Source organism: Megalobrama amblycephala, linkage group LG7 (genome assembly GCF_018812025.1).
Source record: "Megalobrama amblycephala isolate DHTTF-2021 linkage group LG7, ASM1881202v1, whole genome shotgun sequence".
Lineage (NCBI taxonomy): Eukaryota > Metazoa > Chordata > Actinopteri > Cypriniformes > Xenocyprididae > Megalobrama > Megalobrama amblycephala.
This window is the reverse complement of record NC_063050.1, coordinates 12,722,548-12,745,970: the sequence shown is the minus strand read 5'-3', so window position 1 is coordinate 12,745,970 and position 23,423 is coordinate 12,722,548. Positions and strand designations below refer to the sequence as shown.

The 23,423-nt window shown below is 36.9% G+C and overlaps 2 protein-coding genes across 11 annotated transcripts in view; both read right to left on the bottom strand.

Annotated features, from left to right (window-relative positions):
- The window catches only part of LOC125271687 (B-cell receptor CD22-like), a 32,151-nt gene extending 16,713 nt beyond the window's left edge, over positions 1 to 15,438 (bottom strand). For 2 of the 8 annotated variants that reach the window (XM_048195844.1, XM_048195842.1), the window contains exons 1-3: positions 14,337 to 15,438; positions 13,820 to 14,156; positions 13,613 to 13,656 (exon numbers count right to left, since the gene is read on the bottom strand). Coding sequence is in view for 6 of the 8 variants with exons in the window: in XM_048195845.1 (XP_048051802.1) it covers positions 1,308 to 1,341; positions 1,489 to 1,760; positions 1,960 to 2,005; positions 2,141 to 2,243; positions 2,670 to 2,921; positions 7,861 to 8,208; positions 9,761 to 10,009; positions 12,244 to 12,591; positions 12,768 to 12,822 (1,707 nt within the window). In the remaining 2 variants the exon portion in view is untranslated. Of the gene's footprint in view, positions 1 to 639; positions 1,342 to 1,488; positions 1,761 to 1,959; positions 2,006 to 2,140; positions 2,244 to 2,669; positions 2,922 to 7,860; positions 8,209 to 9,760; positions 10,010 to 12,243; positions 12,592 to 12,767; positions 12,845 to 13,163; positions 13,329 to 13,612; positions 13,657 to 13,819; positions 14,284 to 14,336 lie in introns of those variants that run through there. The other 6 variants (XM_048195845.1, XM_048195840.1, XM_048195839.1 and 3 more) reach the window with 6 other exon arrangements.
- Positions 1 to 23,423, bottom strand: part of LOC125271688 (sialoadhesin-like) — a 105,567-nt gene that overhangs the window by 18,014 nt on the left and 64,130 nt on the right. The window lies entirely within an intron of this gene.

Here is a 23,423-nt window from a genome sequence, read left to right as displayed (position 1 = left end):
GTTACACTGAGAGTAGAGCAGATTTCTGGTGGGTCAAGCCCCGGCATTGTGCCGCCACTGGTTTGACATGTCAATTTTCAAAGTGTGTGTCTTGTTATAGAACAACATTTACATGCAAGTTTTACTCTCTCATGTAATTCAGGACACACACCATTGAATTAAATTCAAACCTGGTAATAAATGAGTTAAACATTATGTATTCTTCTATCCCAATGAGTTTCTGGTTTCTAGAAGAAGATTTAGATGTTGGTTTTATTCACAGAACTACAGCACAACACATGCTATTGAAATTTGAACAAAGATATAAATTATTTTAAAATAAATACAGTCTTTTAAGATCAAGCAAACCCAGCTAGAAATGTTTTTGTTCTAGTATTTTTTTTAGTGGCAAGTTTTGATTTTGTTCTACTAAATTGATTTTCATTCTCTAAAAACAGTCTAAGAATGTTCAGTGAAACACTGTTAGCGGGAAGTTTCCCACAATCATATAATGTGTGTTTTCTATGAGCTGTTTTGAATCAGAACACGCCATTTGTGAATTAATTGCTATTGATCTAATTCGGCTTTGGGAAAAAAATGCCTGAAATTGTTTGCGATTCAGTTTGATTCATTCAGACAGTTCACTCATGCACTGAAGCGTTTTTTCATATTATATTGTGATACTTTATTACACAGAAAACAAAAAACAGTCCTGGATGAAGTGATATTTACATTCAGTCCACAATATGAAACAAAACTCACAAATGTCTTCTGCTGTTCATGTGTCCGTGATGAAGCAGCTGTTCATCTCAGATTATTGCGTGTTCATCTTGATATTCCACAGTTTGTGGGCATAATTAGCAAAGGCCGCATCACCAGTTTTCTTTCGTTAATAGTTCTGGACCTCCAGTAAACCTGCATTAGACAATCTTAAAGTTATTGGTGAAATATAATATATTTGAGAGTTGACAATATAGTTATGTCCTTGTCTATTATGAGCTTTGTATGTGACGAGTAGGACTTTAAAATCTATCCTAAATATACACTCGTAATGATGATTGACAGGTCTGAATGTTGAGGCTCCTCCCGATCCTACGTTTGGAACTACATTTTTCCAGAACTTGGCACTGCACAGCATCTTGTTGTCTTTGGTGCCATCTTTATCGTTTGGTTTCTGCATAGATGCATGAATCTGTGGATGGGGCTAAACAGGCAGCGACAGCAAAATGGTCCCATAAAAGTGTAAATTGGTGAAATCAAAAGGAGCGGGAGATGGAAACATGACCTGGACTCAACATTAACAGACTGTGGCTCTGATCACATGTTCTTCATTTGACTGAGCTGTAGATGATGTCCTCAGATCTGGGGAGAAATAAATATATCAATATGGCATTTCAGAAAGTCCCACCAGCAGATGACAATCCAACATCTCAACAACACAAAAATGTGAGCTCTGATTCAGCACTGATCATGTTTTATTGGGGTTCAGATGAATGAATGGTTTCTCACCTGTTGGCTTCAGATGGATGATGCGTCTCAATGGTCTGACAGTCGTTCTCTTCAGTCTTCTTCATGTCTTTGTTCTTGAAGTGATGGACACTGGCATACTGAACCTCTCCAACATCTCCAGAGTCTGTTTCTGCTTGTTTTCTCCCGGAGCGTTCGGGTTTCTTTGCTTTAACGTTGGCATACAGATCATCCCTCTGATTGGCTGATACGAGTGAATACAGTGCAGTGTCATTGGTCAGAGCCGTTTCTGCTGATCTGTCAGAGCGATCCTCCTGCAGTTTCATCACATAAAATATCACAGAAATATAACAACAGATCAATCATTCAGAAACACATGTGACTGTGAGTTACAGATTGTCTTCATGTCAAATATTTGTCAAGCAGCAGTACATGATCTTACAAGTCTTGTATTTTCTAGTTAAATATAATATCCATGTCATTGTAGATTCAGATATGAATCATCAAACTTGCCTGATTTTGTCCAATAATTTCAGTTCCACCATCTCTCCTCTTCTTCCTGAAGAAAAAATAAATAAAAGAAAGTACTAAAAATGTCATGTTATATTTAAAATTTTTGATTGTGCAAAGGTCAACAAATTCTTCATTCATGTTCATTTCAATTTAATTCAGGAGCTGCTCAACATTCACTCACTTTATGAACACAATGATGATGATGATGATGATGATGATGAAGATCAATCCTCCACATCCCGCCATGATCCCAGAAACTGAGTGCAGAGCAGCTCTCTGAACCCCTGAAACAAGAAGATCATGAAGATCATTTCACACGTGAGACAGATGAACCTGAAAGAGTGTCTGTGTAATATTTATTTTGAGTCTTTAGGTGGCCGTGAGAGAGGATCCCCAATCCATGGGAGCAGTGTGACATCATCAGGGATTTCTGATAAACTGGCCTCAATGGCGTTCTCTCTCATTGGCTGTTAAATAATCTTGTATTTAATGTTCTCCATTGTCATTTTGAACAGGTGTTTCTCTAGCTGCCCTACCTGATTACCGTTACTTTTCTTTGTCTTTATTCATTAATATATTTTTAAATCATTCTTGTGAGCCATTATGTATTGTTTTCTGTATTATGTTTTGACTTTTATATTTACTGATGTATCAACCTTGGATTCATGAAGAATCTTTAAACACAGACTCTTGAATCAGTTTGTACTCACATTCAACTTTAAGATAAACAGGTGGAGAGATCAGATGATCATGTCCTCTTACAGCACATCTGTAGTTTCCAGTATCAGAACGACTGACTGACTGCAGATGAAGCTGATTCTCTTTCACAATTCCTTCAGTGAATCTCTGTGTGTTTCTGTACCAGATGAATGTTGTTTTTTCAGTCAGAGAGCAGCTGCTTTTACATGTCAGAGTGACTGAATCTCCCTCTTTCACTCTCTGCTGTGTCTCCACCTGCAGGTCTGACACAACAACAACAACCAATTTAGAATAATAACAAAGTTATAACAATGTAAACCAGGGCTAGCCAGGTATTCAGTTTAGTTTCTGCCAACCCTGGGTTTTAGGCACCAAGAAAGTAGTCAGTTTTTTAGAAGAGTATCGCTGCAGCCTTGAGATTTCTTAATATTTGTTGGAGCTCCAAAATAGGGCGTAACTTCCTCCAATTGACAGAGAGGCACATGACACACATGCATGTTTTTTTTCCCACAATCCAGTTCAGCATAAACTCCACCCTGCAGCCAATTCTAAAGATTTCATTGGTCATGTCAATCACAGTGCTGATTTCCTACGCAATGCTACAGCCAATGCTAAACCCTAAACCTACCCTACACTCCAACCTTATCCAGTGAAATGGGAGGAAAGCATGTGCTGAATAGCATGCTGAAAAATGGCACTTCAGGAGATAAGCAATTAATAAAGTTAATAAGCCTGGCCATACATTACTCTGCCCATAGAGGCCTGGCGCCACGAGGGGGCAAAGGGGGGCATTGCCCCCGCAGATCTGATTTGTGCCCCCTCAGTTTCAATTTGTCCCCATTCACCCGATCTATTTTAACTTTTTTTAACGTTAACATAACACCGGTGTGATGAGAACGTTCAATACGCCACTGCTAAATTCAAACCTGCTTTCGCTGAGCCAGAGATTGACGCGCTCTGTGCTTTTCATATTTCACAACTATTCAGTTTTCAACCACATGTTTATTTGAGGTTTCAGACGTCTGAATGAGGTCTAGGCTATATATAAAAACGACATTTATAGTTTGTTAAATGCAGATTCCATACACTCATATGGAAGCTGCGATAATGCTTTAAATTATAATTTGACAAAGTTGTTTATTCATATCAGATACAATGCGTGTGAAACAAAGTTTACTCTCTTATCCCAGTTCACCAGCCACTTACGTTTATTTCGGGAAAAATGGATGAATTTATGTAATGTAAATCCGACAGATCCTCTGTTTTGTCAACTAACCTGATCAGTAAAGGCGTTTAAACAAAACACATTCACTTCCACATATTTGACAATCGGAAAATATCTTATAATTCATGATATAGTTAACAAGTTTGTGAATATTTTAAATAAAAAAAGAAAAACAAAATAAACGCGATGTAGCTTGGCTGCATGACGCGTCACCAAGGAATGAATTTAAAATAACAAAACAGGGTTTACCAAACGGGGGTTTGCGAGGGAATTGCAAGTTGATGACAAGCAATTAATTAAATTATAATTAAATCATTAAAAATCAAACAAATAGACTAAATAATATTGAAATAAAACTTAATATTTTATTTCTTTATTCTGCATGTGACTATTCAGTTACAGAACTAAACGCGTCTGCTCAATTCAAAGTGGGCTGAACGAGAGTCGCACCTCACTTTGCCCATTTCGCCTCACCTTTGACTGACAAGATGATGGAGGAAAATTTGGTTTCAAAGAGAAATGTAAAAGCGCCTATTTAAGCGAGTTTGTCATTTGTATTGTTTTGTGTTGTTGTGTTTTTTATTAAGAATAATAATGAACTCATCATTAATGAACCCATCATTAAAATGCGTTCACGGGCGTTCATAACCGTGTGTTCTGGGTAAGACATCTCAAACTGAAACTGGACCAATCAGCTGTGAGCAAAGTGACACATGTCTGATGCATTAAAGACACTTCTCCAGTTTCTCCTTCTCCAAATTAAAGGTATATACAGTATCTCACAGAAGTGAGTACACCCCTCACATTTTTGTAAATATTTTATTATATCTTTTCATGTGACAACACTGAAGAAATGACACTAGAAATGCTACAATGTAAAGTAGTGAGTGCACAGCTTGTAAATTTGTTGTCCCCTCAAAATAACTCAACACACAGCCATTAATGTCTAAACCGCTGGCCACAAAAGTGAGTACATCCCTGATGTGAGTGAAAATATCCAAATTGGGCCCAAAGTGTCAATATTCTGTGTGGCCACCATTATTTTCCAGCACTGCCGTAACTCTCTTGGTCATGGAGTTCACCAGAGCTTCACAGGTTTCCACTGGATCCTCTTCCACTGATGACGACATCACGGAGCCGGTGGATGTTAGAGACCTTGCGCTCCTCCACCTTCTGTTTGAGGATCCCACAGATGCTCAGATGCAAAATTCAAAATAAAACACTTACTAATAAAAGAAGAAATTTATTATTTGTTTACCTGTATGTCATGTGACCATTAACTGACATCAGAGAACCGTGAACTTAATTTAATTATGTTTTTCTTTATTATTATTTTAATTATATATATATATATATATATATATATATATATATATATATATATATATATATATATATACAGTGTTGGGGAAAGTTACTTTTAAAAGTAATGCATTACAATATTGCGTTACTCCCTAAAAAAGTAACTAATTGCGTTACTTCGTTACTTTTTATGAAAAGTAATGCGTTACTTTACTTTTGCGTTACTTTTTCTCACCGGGGCTGGGCTTGTTTGTTTGTTTTTTAATAACAACAAAAAAGTTCTATTTTTGGCAAAAAGGCCCTTTCACACCAAAAGTGAAATTAATAAGCCTTAGGCTGAAGGAAAAGCATATTTACACCTGTACAGTAGAGGGCGCAGCTCAAACAAACCTTTCAGATGTTCTGTCGTTCTGGATTTAAGAAGAATAGGATACAGGAGAAGGAAGTTCTAGTTCTTATTTCTAAATCTAATCTAAAGTATTTTTTGCTTATTAGTATGGTTGAATTGAAGGTCAGCAGCAAAGACATTGGTTAATAATTGAGATTAAATACATAAAGTATATTTGTGTAATTTAATATAGTTAATTATTACAGGTTTGCAAAAATTCTGAGATTGCATTTCACTGTTTTTATTCATTTTGAGGAATACTGAATGTTTTTGTGCAAGTGAGATGAGTAAATGCATGTTCACATTTAGTCTAGAACTACAATAACCATCATTGCTTACACAGCGCACACAATATCTTTGCACTGTATTCCTCTCAACATGGGGACAACATGTCAGTCAATAAATGTGAAAAAGTAACTTGGGTTACTTATTTGAAAAAGTAACTTAGATATTTTGTTGTAAATTGAAAAAGTAATGCGTTACTTTACTAGTTACTTGAAAAAGTAATCTGATTACGTAACTCCAGTTACTTGTAATGCGTTACCCCCAACACTGTATATATATATATATATATATATATATATATATATATATATATATATATATTGGACTGATAGTGGTTAGTAAAGTCAAATAATTTTACAGTGGCATGAAAAAGTATGTGAACCACTTGCAGAATCTGTGAAAATGTGAATAATTTTAACAAAATAAGGGAGATAATACAATATGTTGTTTTTTATTTAGTACTCTCCTGAGTAAGATATTTTACATAAAAGATGTTTACATATAATCCACAAGACAAAAAAAAAAAAAATAGCTGAATTTATTAAAATACCCCATTCATAAGTATGTGAACCATTGATTCTCAATACTGTGTGTGGTTACCTGATGATCCACGACTGTTTTTATGTTTTGTGATGGTTGTTCATGAGTCTCTTGTTTGTCCTGAGCAGTTAAACTGAGCTCTGTTCTTCAGAAAAATCCTCCAGGTCCTGCAGATTCTTCAGTTTTCAAGCATTTTTTGCATATTTGAACCCTTTCCAGGGAGGGAATTCAAACTCAACTTTTAAAAAAGGTTCAAACATTCAATGATGCTTCAGAAGGAAACACGATGCATTAAGAGTCGGGGGGTGAAAACTTTTGAACAGGATGAAGAGGTCCAAATTTTTCTTATTTCGCTTATTTTTTTTCATTTAGTACTGCAAGCATCTTCGGAAGCAACAGAAGATGCTTGCATGTTTCCCAGAAGACAAATAAAATACAATTTACCTTGATCTTCAAATTCCAAAAGTTTTCACCCCCCGACTCTTAATGCATCGTGTTTCCTTCTGGAGCATCAGTGAATGTTTGAACCTTTTTTAATAGTTGTGTTTGAGTCCCTCAATTGTCCTCAGTGTGAAAAGACGGATCTCAAAATCATTCAGTAACTGCTGGAAAGGGTTCAAATATGCAAAAATGCTTGAAAACTGAAGAATCTGCAGGACCTGGAGGATTTTCCTGAAGAACAGAGCTCAGTTTAACTGCTCAGGACAAACAAGAGACTCATGAACAACCATCACAAAACATAAAAACAGTCGTGGATCATCAGGTAACTACACACAGTATTAAGAATCAAGGGTTCACAAACTTATGAATGGGGTTATTTTAATAAATTCAGCTTTTTTTTGTCTTATGGATTATATGTAAACATCTTTTATGTAAAATATCTTACTCAGGACAGTACTAAATAAAAAAATAGCATGCGTTTTGTATGATCTTTCTTATTTTGTTAAAATTTTGCACATTTTCACAGATTCTGCAAGTGGTTCACATACTTTTTCTTGCAACTGTATGTGAGAGAGTCAGCTGTAATATCATTGCGTTCCTATTGGTCAGTGTTAGAGGAGCTCAGTTTAGCCTGATGGTTAGCCTGCTCTGGACCAGGCTAGTTCCCCAGCTTTTTTCACAGTTTTCCCTGGCTTGTTTTCTAATCTTGTTTTTTGAAACCACCCTCTGGTCACATGTATCAGTTACTACACAGCACTGTATACGGCTTGACTCTCATTCATACAGACAGTATTTGAGGCGCTACTGTAAGCTGCTGTGAGAACGGGACATTTCCACACTCACACAAGTAAATCCAGTCGTCATTCCCAAAAACGGACAGTGTGAACTCAGACTCACTTCAGTGTGATAAAGAATGAATAAGGTGGCAGTTACATAACAAATGATCTCTGTGTGTGTGTGTGTGTGTGTGTGTGTGTGTGTGTGTTTCTGTGGTCTATTTCTGAGACTTCACTAGTTTTACCTGTGACGTCAAGCTGAGCTCCAGGAATCCCCGTCCATTTTCCACCAGCAGCGTTTGTAGTAAATCTGCAGTAGTAGACGTGTTTATCAGCTTCTGTTACCTTCGTCAAAGTGATGCTGTGAGTGTTTTTATCTTCACTGTGATACTGAACTCTTCCTATTTTTCCTGGGTCATTTTTCAGGTCAGGTAGTTCTCCATCAGTTATAGCAGGTTTGGTCCAGTAGACTGTACTGATCACATGACCAGGAGGATATTTTAAAGTACAGGATATTTTCACTGTTGATCCCTTTAATGCACAAACATATGAAGGGCTGTAATTCACTCCCCAATCCTGCTGACCATCAACCCCTGAAACACAGAGATAAGGAAAGACTATGGAGTCAAATTAATGCCTTAAAGTTTTGCACAAAAATAAAGTTTTGCAAAACAAAAAAAAGAATTGAGCAATAAAAAAATGTTTTGCAAACAAAAATAAAGAATTGCAAAGGAAAAATAAAGTATTGAGCAGAAAAAAATAAGTTTTGCAAGCAAAAATAATAAATTGCAAAATAAAATAACGTAGTGCAAAAATAAAAATATAATCAATTACAAAAATCAATGACAGCTGTAATCCTATTTTATCTTTGCCACATATTTTTCATGCTCAAACCTACTAAATCATTTGCAACGCTCATTTTATTCTGCGTTTCAGTCAAGCGTGCGCTCACGATACCGGCTTTCGTTTGCGCTGCACTGTTCTGTGCGGTTCTCTTTATGGCACTGGTTTGACGTGGGGGTGGAGTCAAGAAACGGGGGCACGCCCCCGCGAAACACGTCATCGGCAGGAGACGCAGATCGCAACAGAACAGATCAAGCATAGAGACAGAGCGCATTTATTATAATCTGAAAACCACGCCCACCGGGGGAAAAACAATCCAACCGTCTCTATTGACTTTGTAATGCGTGAGGCTGCCTCCTTGTCTTTTCTGACTCATTACAAAAAACAGAACAATGCCTAAAAGCTGCTGTGTGACAAGGTGTACAGCTAACAAGCTAAAAAACCCAGAAATAAGTTTTTATAAGCTGTCGACCCCAAAAAACGAATGTTTAAGGACACAAAAGTGGATACAGGCAGTGAGACAGAGCACAACAGGTCATATTACTATAAGAAATGCATTGGAGGGGGTCGTAATTGGCGACAACATATGCTAAACAAACCAACAAAAACAAACCATTCATTATTTTTAACCATGTCAAAGAATTATTTCACCTGTCGCTGATTACGTTCCCCTCCAATGCATTTCGCGGGGGCGTGCCCCCGTTTCTTGACTCCACCCCCACGTCAAACCAGTGCCATAAAGAGAACCGCACAGAAAAATGCAGCGCAAAAGAAAACCAGTATCGTGAGCGCACGCTTGACTGAAACGCAGAATAAAATGAGCGTTGCAAATGATTTAGTAGGTTTGAGCATGAAAAATATGTGGCAAAGATAAAATAGGATTACAGCTGTCATTGATTTTTGTAATTGATTATATTTTTATTTTTGCACTACGTTATTTTATTTTGCAATTTATTATTTTTGTTTGCAAAACTTATTTTTTTCTGCTCAATACTTTATTTTTCCTTTGCAATTCTTTATTTTTGTTTGCAAAACATTTTTTTATTGCTCAATTCTTTTTTGTGTTTTGCAAAACTTTATTTTTGTGCAAAACTTTAAGGCATTAATTTGACTCCATAAAAGACAGTTTCAGCAACAAACACAGAAAACTTTCATTTTCTTCTGCACTTTTTACAACACACTACTAAATATTATTTTCCCAATTTCTGTGGGCCTACAATAGATTTACATATTCAATAAATGGAATTTAGAAATTCCAAGTGTGTGAAATATTTCACTGTTAATGAATCAGTTTGTACTCACAATCTACTTTGAGATAAACAGGTGGAGAGCGAAGATGTTCATTTCCTCTTACAGCACCACATCTGTAGTTTCCAGCATCATAACGACTGACTGACTGAAGATGAAGCTGATTCACTGTTCGATCAGTTAATATCTCTCTGCTTCTGTACCAGATGAATGTTGTTTGTTCAGTCAGAGAGCAGCTGCTTTTACATGTCAGAGTGACTGAATCTCCCAATTTCACTCTCTGCTGTGTCTCCACCTGCAGGTCTGACACAACAACAACAACAACAACTGATTCACTGTCAGCTTAAAGTGAGACTCAATAATAATCAGTCACCCTTGTGTTGTTCTAAAGCCACACAACCTCCTTTTTTTTCAGAACGCAAAAGGAGAAAAATTGCAACAACAAAAAAATCCTGCTTGCAAATGTTTAATAGCAGTTAAACTGAACACAAAATGTGAAGATGTGAACGGTGATGTTCTTCAGACATCAGAAAACATTCCCTCACAACTTTTTTGTTTGATGAGAAAACTTAGTGCAGTTTATTACTGAGTGAAAATCTTGACTTTGCATGAGAGTTTTTGAGAACAGCAGTTCAACTACAGAACTAGCAGTTCAGACTTTTTTACTTTCCTTTTTTTTTTGGTGGTTGAGCACCCTCATATGAATGAAGGCCACTCTCACTGATACTAATACTGCTACACTGTTAAAAAAAATATACCATAGAAAACAATGCATTCTGGGTAATATTTGACATTTTCGAGAAAGTATACTACAGCAATATACTGTGAGTTAACAGCGCTCAAAGTCGACACTCAGAGGCTGTGTTCTAAATCACACCCTATACCCTCATTCACTATTCCCTACATTAGTTCACTAATATAGTTCACTTGACAGAGTGAATGAAAAGAAGTGAGTGAATTCAGACACTGATGAACACCTGCTGTTAACAAGCAGAATCAATGAAGGAAAGAGAAACAACAAGAACAGAAAAAAGATGAAATCAACTGAAGATAAAAGACATTAAATCTCTGAAGATCTGATTAAACAACTCCACAAACAGCATTACCAGCTTCACTTATTACTAACCAGACTGACTTCATTTCTGTTATATGTGTACAAAAGTTCTTATTGAAAATTAACAGAGGTTTAGATGTTGATGATTTATTGAAAATAATAGTTTGATTTGATGTTACCATTATGGTGGTCAGTGTTTTATTTAGTTTTATTCAGTTGATGTTTTAATGTTAGTTTTTCTCTGGCTGCTGTAACTGTTTGTTATAGCAAGAAAAGCAAGAGAAAATGTGATCAGATGATATTAGCTACTTGATGCTGATGCTGATGATGATACAAATATAATAATCATGTAGTGTTCTGATCAGCTGATCTAGATCATTATATATTGTTTATTTCATTTAATTGATTACATGTTTCTACAGCATGAGATCCAGTGATTTAATAAGAAAATCTGTATGCTTTTAAAAACACACTAAACATTTTGAACTACTGATTCAGTTAGACACACTCAGACATCAAGATCCAGCGTATGAATCTCAACAGTGATGACGTGCTTCATGCCGCAATGCATTCTGGGAGCCACTGATGAGTTTTGTATGATGCACCCAGAATGCATTGCGGCATGAAGAATGTCACTGTTATTGAGATTCAAACACTGATTCTTGAGGTTTGTGTTTGTCTTGGTGAAGTCATTTAAAACTTACTGTGCTCAGTATATATATATATTGAATCCTCCAGAGTAGCCAACATACTTGATCACTTGCAATAACAAACAGTTACAGCAGTCAGAGAAAAACTAACATTAAAAACGACAAGTCTAACCACAAACCACACTATTACTTTCAAACAAACTTCAACATCTAAACCTATTTTAATGTCAGTAAGAACTTCTGTACACATATGATGAAAATAAAGTCCATCTTGTTTGTAATAATTGAAGCTGCTAATGCTGTTTTTGGAGTTGTTTAATGGCGATGGAGCTTGACTTCAACACGATGTTCACTTTTAACCAAAATTTGACATCTGAACAATGTTGGAGTCCAGTCTCTGCTGGGAAACTTCCCGCTAAAACTTTATAAGAATGTGAGGGGATGATGTTCTATCAATGTTATCACTAAACATGTTTAGAATGTTTTTTAGAGGATGTTATCTTACCTTTCAGGAGAACATTTTGGTAACAAAAACTAGCGGCTCAAAACATTACAAGAACTTAATATAATGTTCTCAGAACATTCTAGAACAATAGAATTTCTGTCTGTGGTGACCTCACATTGTGACCATAGTATGAGCACACAGTGAGTGTGTTGTGAGGTTACACTGTTAGATCACTGTGAATTCAATTTGTTGAATGGGTAATATGTGTGTGTGTGTGTGTGTGTGTGTGTGTGTGTGTGTGTGTGTGTGTGTGTGTGTGTGTGTGTGTGTGTGTGTGTGTGTGTGTGTGTGTTTCTGTGGTCTATTTCTGAGACTTCACTAGTTTTACCTGTGACGTCAAGCTGAACTCCAGGAATCCCCGTCCAATTTCCACCATCAATGTTTGTAGTAAATCTGCAGTAGTAGACGTGTTTATCAGCTTCTGTTACTTTCGTCAAAGTGATGCTGTGAGTGTCTTTATCTTCACTCAAACACTGAATCCCTCCTCTCTCCTCTGGATCTGAACACAGATCAGGTGATTCTCCATCAGTTACAACATGTTTGGTCCAGAAGGCTGTTCTGATCACATGACCATGAGGATATTTTAAAGTACAGGATATTTTCACTTTTGTTCCCTTTAATGCACAAACATATGAAGGGCTGTAATTCACTCCCCAATCCTGCTGACCATCAACCCCTGAAACACAGAGATGAGAAATGAAGAGACTTTCAGGTGTTTTAAACAAATAACTTTTCACTTTTGACCATTTTTATGTCAGCTGACAGTAAAACACTGATGTCAGTTTGTAAGTGTGAAGATCTCAATCATCTTTTGTTCAAATATCTGTATAGTGAGTGAAACTGAAGACTCACCCGCAGTCATGATCACTACGATCAGAGGAAGAGACTTTATGAGAGACGACACCATAGTGACTTCTGCAATCAGAAAACTGACGATTATCACATTATGAGCCTCATCTCTATACAACATCACAAACTCTATTTGACAGATAAAGCACATGATGATTTCAGAATAATTCACGGCTCATTGAAGGCTTGACGTGAACTGATGATGTTTCTCATGTCAGGCCTCGTGTGTCTAAAGAGCTTCACACAATATTTACACATGAATCTACAACAGATATTGAGCTTCTGGAGTTCAAATCACTTCATCAAATCAACATTCACCTAAAACAGTTTGATAAATATCAGTCGTAGCCCTACTGAATTATTTTAACTCATAAACAATAATGGTGAAAATGTTCTTACCGCTCTGCAGTGTCAGTGTGTCAGTGTCGACGCACAAATGACAAAATCATCATCAGTTTAAGCCGTCAAACGCCTGCAGTTTTCACACTTTATAAAGTGCAAGCTAAATGTTGGTCTTCCTCTTCCTGGTTATGTGTGACCGTCATCTCAACTACACAAGAACAACTGGAGAAGAGAGTTAATGTCTCCAGATGTCAAACACAAGCTTTATCTCTGTAGAGCTCACTATTGTTAAATCTTTGTGAGAGAATATGTGAAAGATGTTTGCTTTGAGAAAGAACAGTTAAAGATGTTCACATTGAAGTGTCTGTATCAGTTTAGCAGAACTGTGAACTCTACACTTTCTTGGCATTAAACTGTCATTAAATACAGAAATACAGACAAAACATGCTGAAAGATGGAGGTTTCTTCAGTGTGTGTGTGAAAATATGAATTATGTTCAGACTCACCAGGAATCATAAGCAGAGAAATCAGAGAGATAAGACGAAACATTCTGGAAGACACGAGGAAGATTGTTACAATTACAAAAATGTAAAACTTTTGTTTGCATGAGGAGATACATATGAAACAAGTACTTAATATATCATATTCAATAATCTTTCTTTTGGAACTGTAGAAATACTTGTTTTTTGCATTGTAAAATATATCTGTCCTACCTTACTTTCATCTGCAGTGTTTGTGTGTAAAAATGACTCTATGATCTGAATGCAGTAGTTTAACTGTTTTCACACATCCTGTCTCTCTTCACTTCCTCTGAATGAGTGCAAAACCCTCACAGTCACATGACACTTGTGCAGATTTACACACACACACACATTATGTAGTCAGAGGAGCTGAACTGAACACATTATTCATCATGAGTTTGCTGAAATACTATCGAAACTCAGACAATGTGACGTTCCTCTGTACTTCCTCTTTTTCTTTCTTTTTATGCTGATGCAGGATAAATCCTGATCCAACATCTGGAGCTCTTGAGAAACTCTTTGACTTCATCTAAACATCATCAACACAAACACAAATCAGCAGATATTTCACATAAACAGAGTCAAAGTTTTGAGGATTTAATAACTGATAATTGACTGTAATCCTACAGCTATACTGTAATTTAGTGAATGTGTTTAACTATATTGAGCTCAAGGTGCTCTCACAGTGTAAAGTCAAACGGGCTCTTACAGAAGGTGTTTCTGGGGTTTGATGTCATGAGGCGTGTGAACTGAAGCTCAATGTGCTGAACGAAAAGAAGAAGCTCTTCACCAGTTTCACCAGCTCTTTCAGAACAAGACTTTGTAGGTTACAAAGATGGTGCAAAAACACTATGAGATGAAAGACAAAGTTGCAGTGACATTCTTCTTATACTGAAATCATTAATCACTTTATTTAAAAAAAAAACAAATGTTTTTATAGTTTACTCTTATAGGTCTACTGGCATCTCAAGGACTCTGATCTTTCCACACAAACACTGTGTGAATGATCAGCACCTCGGACAGCGCGTCACTGCACACCTCTACAGCCTCACCGACCTGAGCGCCCTCTAGAGGAAGATACATGTAACTGCACATTGTAGCGATATCTGATTAAGGCGAGCATACACTGTGCGATATCTGTGCGATTTCAGCAAGGTTACCAACTCACACTGTACGAGTAGATCGCGTGCGATGGAAAGCCAAAACGCACGATTTATGTGCTCACACTATGCGGTCCGATGGTCGAGACGTGACTCCACTGCTCACACTATGCGTTTGAAATATGCACGATAAACCCATGTACTGGGATGCGCCGATAGACAATATGTTTCCAGAGATATTGTCAAAAGCATCAGCTATGGATATCAAGAGGATTTAGCATTTCCAATTCATATATTAAATAATAATAATAATAATTAGCCTATTATTATTAGTAGTAGTAGTAGTAGTAGTAGTATAGGGTAGGCCTATTTAATATTAAATTGATATTAGCTACAATTCATTTGGCCCGCAATATTTCATAGCGCATCACCGCATAACTGACGCGCTGCGAGGATAATACAAGATTTGATTAGCTTATAATTACACCTCAATGAAAATTATTTAAAGACATTTATAAAATGAATTTAAGGCATTTAATTAAAATTATTAACAGTAGCCTATGTGTTCGCAGACTGCAATAATCAGTCAATGAAAAGCAGCTTCACTTCAAAAACAACCTGTTTAATACGAAATACTTCTCTTCTCATTTTTTCACCCACTACATACAGTTTATGGGCCACAAGAGAAATATTAAGAAAATAAATTATGATATATAGCATACCGTTATCAGGTTGAAGTAGGATTTATCTCTCGTTGTCTCTGAGAGAATATGCACCGAAAGCTCGTCGGTTTTACTTTTTTTTTTTTTTTTGTAAAGGCTGGTGAATAATTGACAAGGGATTGAGACGTCTTCATCGGCATAACTCTTGCGCAAAGTTCGCACAGTGTATGCCTGCCTTTAGTGAGGTCGCTACTGAGGAGCCACGACTCTAAGCAGGGTTTGACACTGTGCCAGTGTTCAATAAAGTTCAGTTATGTTAAGTGTAACTCTTTACATACATGCTGGGAACGATTATCGGTATATGATTTTATCATCTCATACATCTATTTTGTAATTATTTTAAGTGTAACCATAATCAGATATTGTCATTAAACCCTTTCAATTACAAATGATGTGCTAGTTTAGATTTAGTATTAACATTAATGTGCTCCCTATTGCAATACAATATTGTCACACTATAGCAACGCTCTCCCACATATTTTGCTATTGTAACTGCGCTTATTTCCGTCATTGGTATAAGTTGCAGTAGGTGGTAATAGACAAGAAATGTACAGTTTTCTACCATCCTGCTGATAAAGTTTCTTTAGTCGCTCGGCTTACAGCCTGAAGCCCTGTAGGAGGTCCACCCTTACACGATAAATGGTTGAATAAGTTGATAAACGCCACAGGAGAAGAAACGCTGTTTCCAACAAGAAAATAAAGAAAGTCTGCAAGTGGATCAGCACACGCCATGGTAATTTACTACAGTTCATTCATGGTAAATGTTTGTAAGGGTGGTGATTTTCGTATATAAAAGTCTTCATTCATGACACAGTGTTTCTCTTGTTTCCTCATCAGTCTTGTTGGGAATGTTGAGGCGGTTTCATCCGATTTAAAACTAGTTTAATCATCGAGTGATTTGTAGTTTGTAAACAAGAGGTGTGTGTCGAATTGAAACGCTTCTCACTAGATGTCGCAACGCTGTTTAATAATGGTGACCGGGAATAAACGCGGCTCCTTTAAGCTTTCGTCCGTTATCCACTGGGCCGTGCTGCATAGTTCAAAATAAACTAGTGAAACGCATGAAACAGCACTATTTGTCCTGTATTTGTTGTTACTGACCAAGTGTGCCACACAAGTCCTGAAAAGGGAAGCCAAAGCGTCTCTATCGCCCCCAGGTGGCTGGATGCAGTATAGGTCATAAACCCCAGCCTCTCCATGTATTCGAGTGGGGCGTGAGACAAACTAAACAATTAAATTATACTTCAGATATTTTTTTACCAAGACAATTTCTGTCATATTAGGCAGTTTTAATCATGCTGGTGTTCGTTCTTTACAGGCACGTGCACAAATAGACAAAAAAGGGGCTTGAGCACCTGCCCTTTTTCTTCCTCGAGAAGGATTTTTTTTTTTTTTTTTTTTTAATAAATGAATATATATATTCCTGTTTGCGCACAGCTTCCCTTTCAAAGAAATATATTTACTGAATAAAACAAATTAAAAAAAATACTGTATCAGGTCGGCTTTGTCGAGTTCAGATGCCCTCACTCATGCCCGCGCGCCCCACCTCACCTCACCTCACCTCGAGTTTGCTGCTGGCTGAAAACTTGTGACAACTATTCCCGCGAAAATGCAACTGCTGTCTGGCGATGAGAAGCGAAAAAGAAAAAAAGCCCTAGATGGATGCATACCGTGCATTTCTTTCAGGTAGGCTAGCCTATGTTTACAAACCTGAAAGTTTTGTCTATTTAAGGGTTATTTATGTACATTTAACGCTGCATTAATAGTTTGACCACCATCAACACATCTGCCTGATTTGATACTAATGAAATATGTCATATTATAATTTCAATTATTTTATTGTGCTATGCATTGCGTTTTGAACCATGGTAAAGATATCAGTTGGGCTGTCAATATCAGAAGAGGAGCATCCATGGACGCACATCCATGAACCACATTATTAGACAGTTTTCTAAGGATGCATGGTTTATTAAAACTATTTAAAAATCACAATACAGCATTAGCTACATAATGCTATTCTTAAATCTACGCTTACAAAGGATAATACATCAACAGAAGTTTAAAACCTTGCTCTGTCTTTGCATGTTTGATGTCCACATATTCTTGTTGAAGAAATTACCGTGGCTGTAGCATTTCTATCACAAAGAAGTGACCGAATATTATTATTTAACTAATAATATATTTTTAATCATGGTGGTTGGCTTTGATCGTGCTGTGCTGTCTAACAACAAAAATCAGCAGGCTTTTTCAGCGCCCTCTGTAGGCATTTGTTATAATATATAATGTATTAACAGTTCAGGGAAAAAAATTCTTGATGTGTTTAAATATACAGATTAGCTTATTTTGGTTAATTTAGAAGAAATCTACAGATGCAAACAGACAGAGGGTAGTAGGCTTAAAACAAACTCAATCTAAATGTGTAGGGTTAGGGTTAAAAGTTTTCTTTCCATTAGGGTAAAAGACATGGAAGCAAAAATGGACCACTATCTTAAAATTGTCCACTTCATGAAAGAAGTATTCCAATAACACCAAAAAAATTAAAACGATTTATTGATTTGTGCAAAATAAACCAGTTTTTAGTGAAACTATGGCTCTCTCCTTGGTCCAGTCATTTATTCCAAATATAGCTACTTGAAAATAGTTGCTGTTGACTTCTCTTGTGATAAACCTAGTGAATACTAAAGAAGACCATGGTCTCTGTGTGAACTGATTATTTTGTAGAAATCTGTGGAGTATAAAACAATTGCGTGAGTGTGAGGGAAAGTCAGAGTTGTCTTAATATATTTAAGGGTTTATTATTTTTTGAATAAATAATTATGAGAAGTGCCCTTTTTTCCACTTGAGCCCCTGCCCCCCAAAATGTCTGTGCACGTCCCTGGTTCTTTAAATAAGTTTGGTTTTAGTTAATTATTTGATGCTATAAAAATGGGGGGTGAGACGTCATCACGCTTCTTTGAGTGAAGTAGTGACGGAAGCACCAACTGACTTTTTTCTGGATCTTCGGGAGGAGATTGGAGCTTTAACTTTAATTACTACATTGCCATAACTGTTTATTTCAAAATAATTATGAAATAATGAGTTGTTTTGAGTTTGGGCGGGACCTTGATATCGCGGCTCCACTTTGCGCTCAGTACTGCGCAGACTCGGGTTTCGAGTTCACTATGCGCAGACTCGAGACTCAAGATGACACACTGTATAGACACACTGGCGGCTTCATTTACTACAATGGAAGAGAGTGAAGGTGCGTCCATATGTTTTTTACAGTCTATGTTACTGACTGAGAAACAATCAGACTAAATCCAAATCTTTTCAGATTGTTATGCAAGCGCGTTTGGCCAATTCACAGAAAAGAATCGAGACAAAAGAATGATTCATTCACAAATGATTGGAATCACTGGTTTATGATACGGGACACACATAATTGCTGAAATATCCGCACGGAAAACGTTTCTCAGGTCAGTCGGAGGAGCATGCATGTCACAAACAGCCGTATATATCCGTACAGCTGCAGGCGCCACTGCGGCCACATATCTAACCACATTTAGCCGCACTGCCAGGAAAAGAGGAGGAGGGAGACTGGGGTTCCCTCGAGCCGGATGAAGATGATTGCCGGGCCGGATTTGGCCTGCGGGCCGCCAGTTGACTGATTTATGTTAACATTATTTTATTAGAGTTAATGCACAATTAATGTTGTTAATACACATGTGTGCAATCACATCTAGTTCTTATCACACAATTCTACACTGTTTATGAAGCAGAATTCTGCTCTTTCCATTACAGTGGCAGTCTGTTGAGAAGAAGGAGGGGTGTTTGTTAAGAAAGAGACGTGTCCATGAGAATACTGCTTGGTAGACTGTGGTTTTGTTGCTGTGAAAGATAGTGTTCATGCTGCCTTAAAATGTTAAGTTTAGTCAACTCAAATAACCAAGTTGTCACTTAGTACAGCTTTACATTTCAAGTTGACCACACTTAACATTTTATGGCAATTCCTCTGAATGAGTGCAAAACCCTCACAGTCACATGACACTTGTGCAGATTTACACACACACACACATTATGTAGTCAGAGGAGCTGAACTGAACACATTATTCATCATGAGTTTGCTGAAATACTATCGAAACTCAGACAATGTGACGTTCCTCTGTACTTCCTCTTTTTCTTTCTTTTTATGCTGATTTAGGATAAATCCTGATCCAACATCTGGAGCTCTTGAGAAACTCTTTGACTTCATCTAAACATCATCAACACAAACACAAATCAGCAGATATTTCACATAAACAGAGTCAAAGTTTTGAGGATTTAATAACTGATAATTGACTGTAATCCTACAGCTATACTGTAATTTAGTGAATGTGTTTAACTATATTGAGCTCAAGATGCTCTCACGGTGTAAAGTCAAACGGGCTCTTACAGAAGGTGTTTCTGGGTTTGATGTCATGAGGCGTGTGAACTGAAGCTCAATGTGCTGAACGAAAAGAAGAAGCTCTTGACCAGTTTCACCAGCTCTTTCAGAACAAGACTTTGTAGGTTACAAAGATGGTGCAAAAACACTATGAGATGAAAGACAAAGTTGCAGTGACATTCTTCTTATACTGAAATCATTAATCACTTTATTTAAAAAAAAAACAAATGTTTTTATAGTTTACTCTTATAGGTCTACTGGCATCTCAAGGACTCTGATCTTTCCACACAAACACTGTGTGAATGATCAGCACCTCGGACAGCGCGTCACTGCACACCTCTACAGCCTCACCGACCTGAGCGCCCTCTAGAGGAAGATACATGTAACTGCACATTGTAGCGATATCTGATTAAGGCGAGCATACACTGTGCGATATCTGTGCGATTTCAGCAAGGTTACCAACTCACACTGTACGAGTAGATCGCGTGCGATGGAAAGCCAAAACGCACGATTTATGTGCTCACACTATGCGGTCCGATGGTCGAGACGTGACTCCACTGCTCACACTATGCGTTTGAAATATGCACGATAAACCCATGTACTGGGATGCGCCGATAGACAATATGTTTCCAGAGATATTGTCAAAAGCATCAGCTATGGATATCAAGAGGATTTAGCATTTCCAATTCATATATTAAATAATAATAATAATAATTAGCCTATTATTATTAGTAGTAGTAGTAGTAGTAGTAGTATAGGGTAGGCCTATTTAATATTAAATTGATATTAGCTACAATTCATTTGGCCCGCAATATTTCATAGCGCATCACCGCATAACTGACGCGCTGCGAGGATAATACAAGATTTGATTAGCTTATAATTACACCTCAATGAAAATTATTTAAAGACATTTATAAAATGAATTTAAGGCATTTAATTAAAATTATTAACAGTAGCCTATGTGTTCGCAGACTGCAATAATCAGTCAATGAAAAGCAGCTTCACTTCAAAAACAACCTGTTTAATACGAAATACTTCTCTTCTCATTTTTTCACCCACTACATACAGTTTATGGGCCACAAGAGAAATATTAAGAAAATAAATTATGATATATAGCATACCGTTATCAGGTTGAAGTAGGATTTATCTCTCGTTGTCTCTGAGAGAATATGCACCGAAAGCTCGTCGGTTTTACTTTTTTTTTTTTTTTTGTAAAGGCTGGTGAATAATTGACAAGGGATTGAGACGTCTTCATCGGCATAACTCTTGCGCAAAGTTCGCACAGTGTATGCCTGCCTTTAGTGAGGTCGCTACTGAGGAGCCACGACTCTAAGCAGGGTTTGACACTGTGCCAGTGTTCAATAAAGTTCAGTTATGTTAAGTGTAACTCTTTACATACATGCTGGGAACGATTATCGGTATATGATTTTATCATCTCATACATCTATTTTGTAATTATTTTAAGTGTAACCATAATCAGATATTGTCATTAAACCCTTTCAATTACAAATGATGTGCTAGTTTAGATTTAGTATTAACATTAATGTGCTCCCTATTGCAATACAATATTGTCACACTATAGCAACGCTCTCCCACATATTTTGCTATTGTAACTGCGCTTATTTCCGTCATTGGTATAAGTTGCAGTAGGTGGTAATAGACAAGAAATGTACAGTTTTCTACCATCCTGCTGATAAAGTTTCTTTAGTCGCTCGGCTTACAGCCTGAAGCCCTGTAGGAGGTTTCAAGTCCTGAAAAGGGAAGCCAAAGCGTCTCTATCGCCCCCAGGTGGCTGGATGCAGTATAGGTCATAAACCCCAGCCTCTCCATGTATTCGAGTGGGGCGTGAGACAAACTAAACAATTAAATTATACTTCAGATATTTTTTTACCAAGACAATTTCTGTCATATTAGGCAGTTTTAATCATGCTGGTGTTCGTTCTTTACAGGCACGTGCACAAATAGACAAAAAAGGGGCTTGAGCACCTGCCCTTTTTCTTCCTCGAGAAGGATTTTTTTTTTTTTTTTTTTTTTAATAAATGAATATATATATTCCTGTTTGCGCACAGCTTCCCTTTCAAAGAAATATATTTACTGAATAAAACAAATTAAAAAAAATACTGTATCAGGTCGGCTTTGTCGAGTTCAGATGCCCTCACTCATGCCCGCGCGCCCCACCTCACCTCACCTCACCTCGAGTTTGCTGCTGGCTGAAAACTTGTGACAACTATTCCCGCGAAAATGCAACTGCTGTCTGGCGATGAGAAGCGAAAAAGAAAAAAAGCCCTAGATGGATGCATACCGTGCATTTCTTTCAGGTAGGCTAGCCTATGTTTACAAACCTGAAAGTTTTGTCTATTTAAGGGTTATTTATGTACATTTAACGCTGCATTAATAGTTTGACCACCATCAACACATCTGCCTGATTTGATACTAATGAAATATGTCATATTATAATTTCAATTATTTTATTGTGCTATGCATTGCGTTTTGAACCATGGTAAAGATATCAGTTGGGCTGTCAATATCAGAAGAGGAGCATCCATGGACGCACATCCATGAACCACATTATTAGACAGTTTTCTAAGGATGCATGGTTTATTAAAACTATTTAAAAATCACAATACAGCATTAGCTACATAATGCTATTCTTAAATCTACGCTTACAAAGGATAATACATCAACAGAAGTTTAAAACCTTGCTCTGTCTTTGCATGTTTGATGTCCACATATTCTTGTTGAAGAAATTACCGTGGCTGTAGCATTTCTATCACAAAGAAGTGACCGAATATTATTATTTAACTAATAATATATTTTTAATCATGGTGGTTGGCTTTGATCGTGCTGTGCTGTCTAACAACAAAAATCAGCAGGCTTTTTCAGCGCCCTCTGTAGGCATTTGTTATAATATATAATGTATTAACAGTTCAGGGAAAAAAATTCTTGATGTGTTTAAATATACAGATTAGCTTATTTTGGTTAATTTAGAAGAAATCTACAGATGCAAACAGACAGAGGGTAGTAGGCTTAAAACAAACTCAATCTAAATGTGTAGGGTTAGGGTTAAAAGTTTTCTTTCCATTAGGGTAAAAGACATGGAAGCAAAAATGGACCACTATCTTAAAATTGTCCACTTCATGAAAGAAGTATTCCAATAACACCAAAAAAATTAAAACGATTTATTGATTTGTGCAAAATAAACCAGTTTTTAGTGAAACTATGGCTCTCTCCTTGGTCCAGTCATTTATTCCAAATATAGCTACTTGAAAATAGTTGCTGTTGACTTCTCTTGTGATAAACCTAGTGAATACTAAAGAAGACCATGGTCTCTGTGTGAACTGATTATTTTGTAGAAATCTGTGGAGTATAAAACAATTGCGTGAGTGTGAGGAAAGTCAGAGTTGTCTTAATATATTTAAGGGTTTATTATTTTTTGAATAAATAATTATGAGAAGTGCCCTTTTTTCCACTTGAGCCCCTGCCCCCCAAAATGTCTGTGCACGTCCCTGGTTCTTTAAATAAGTTTGGTTTTAGTTAATTATTTGATGCTATAAAAATGGGGGGTGAGACGT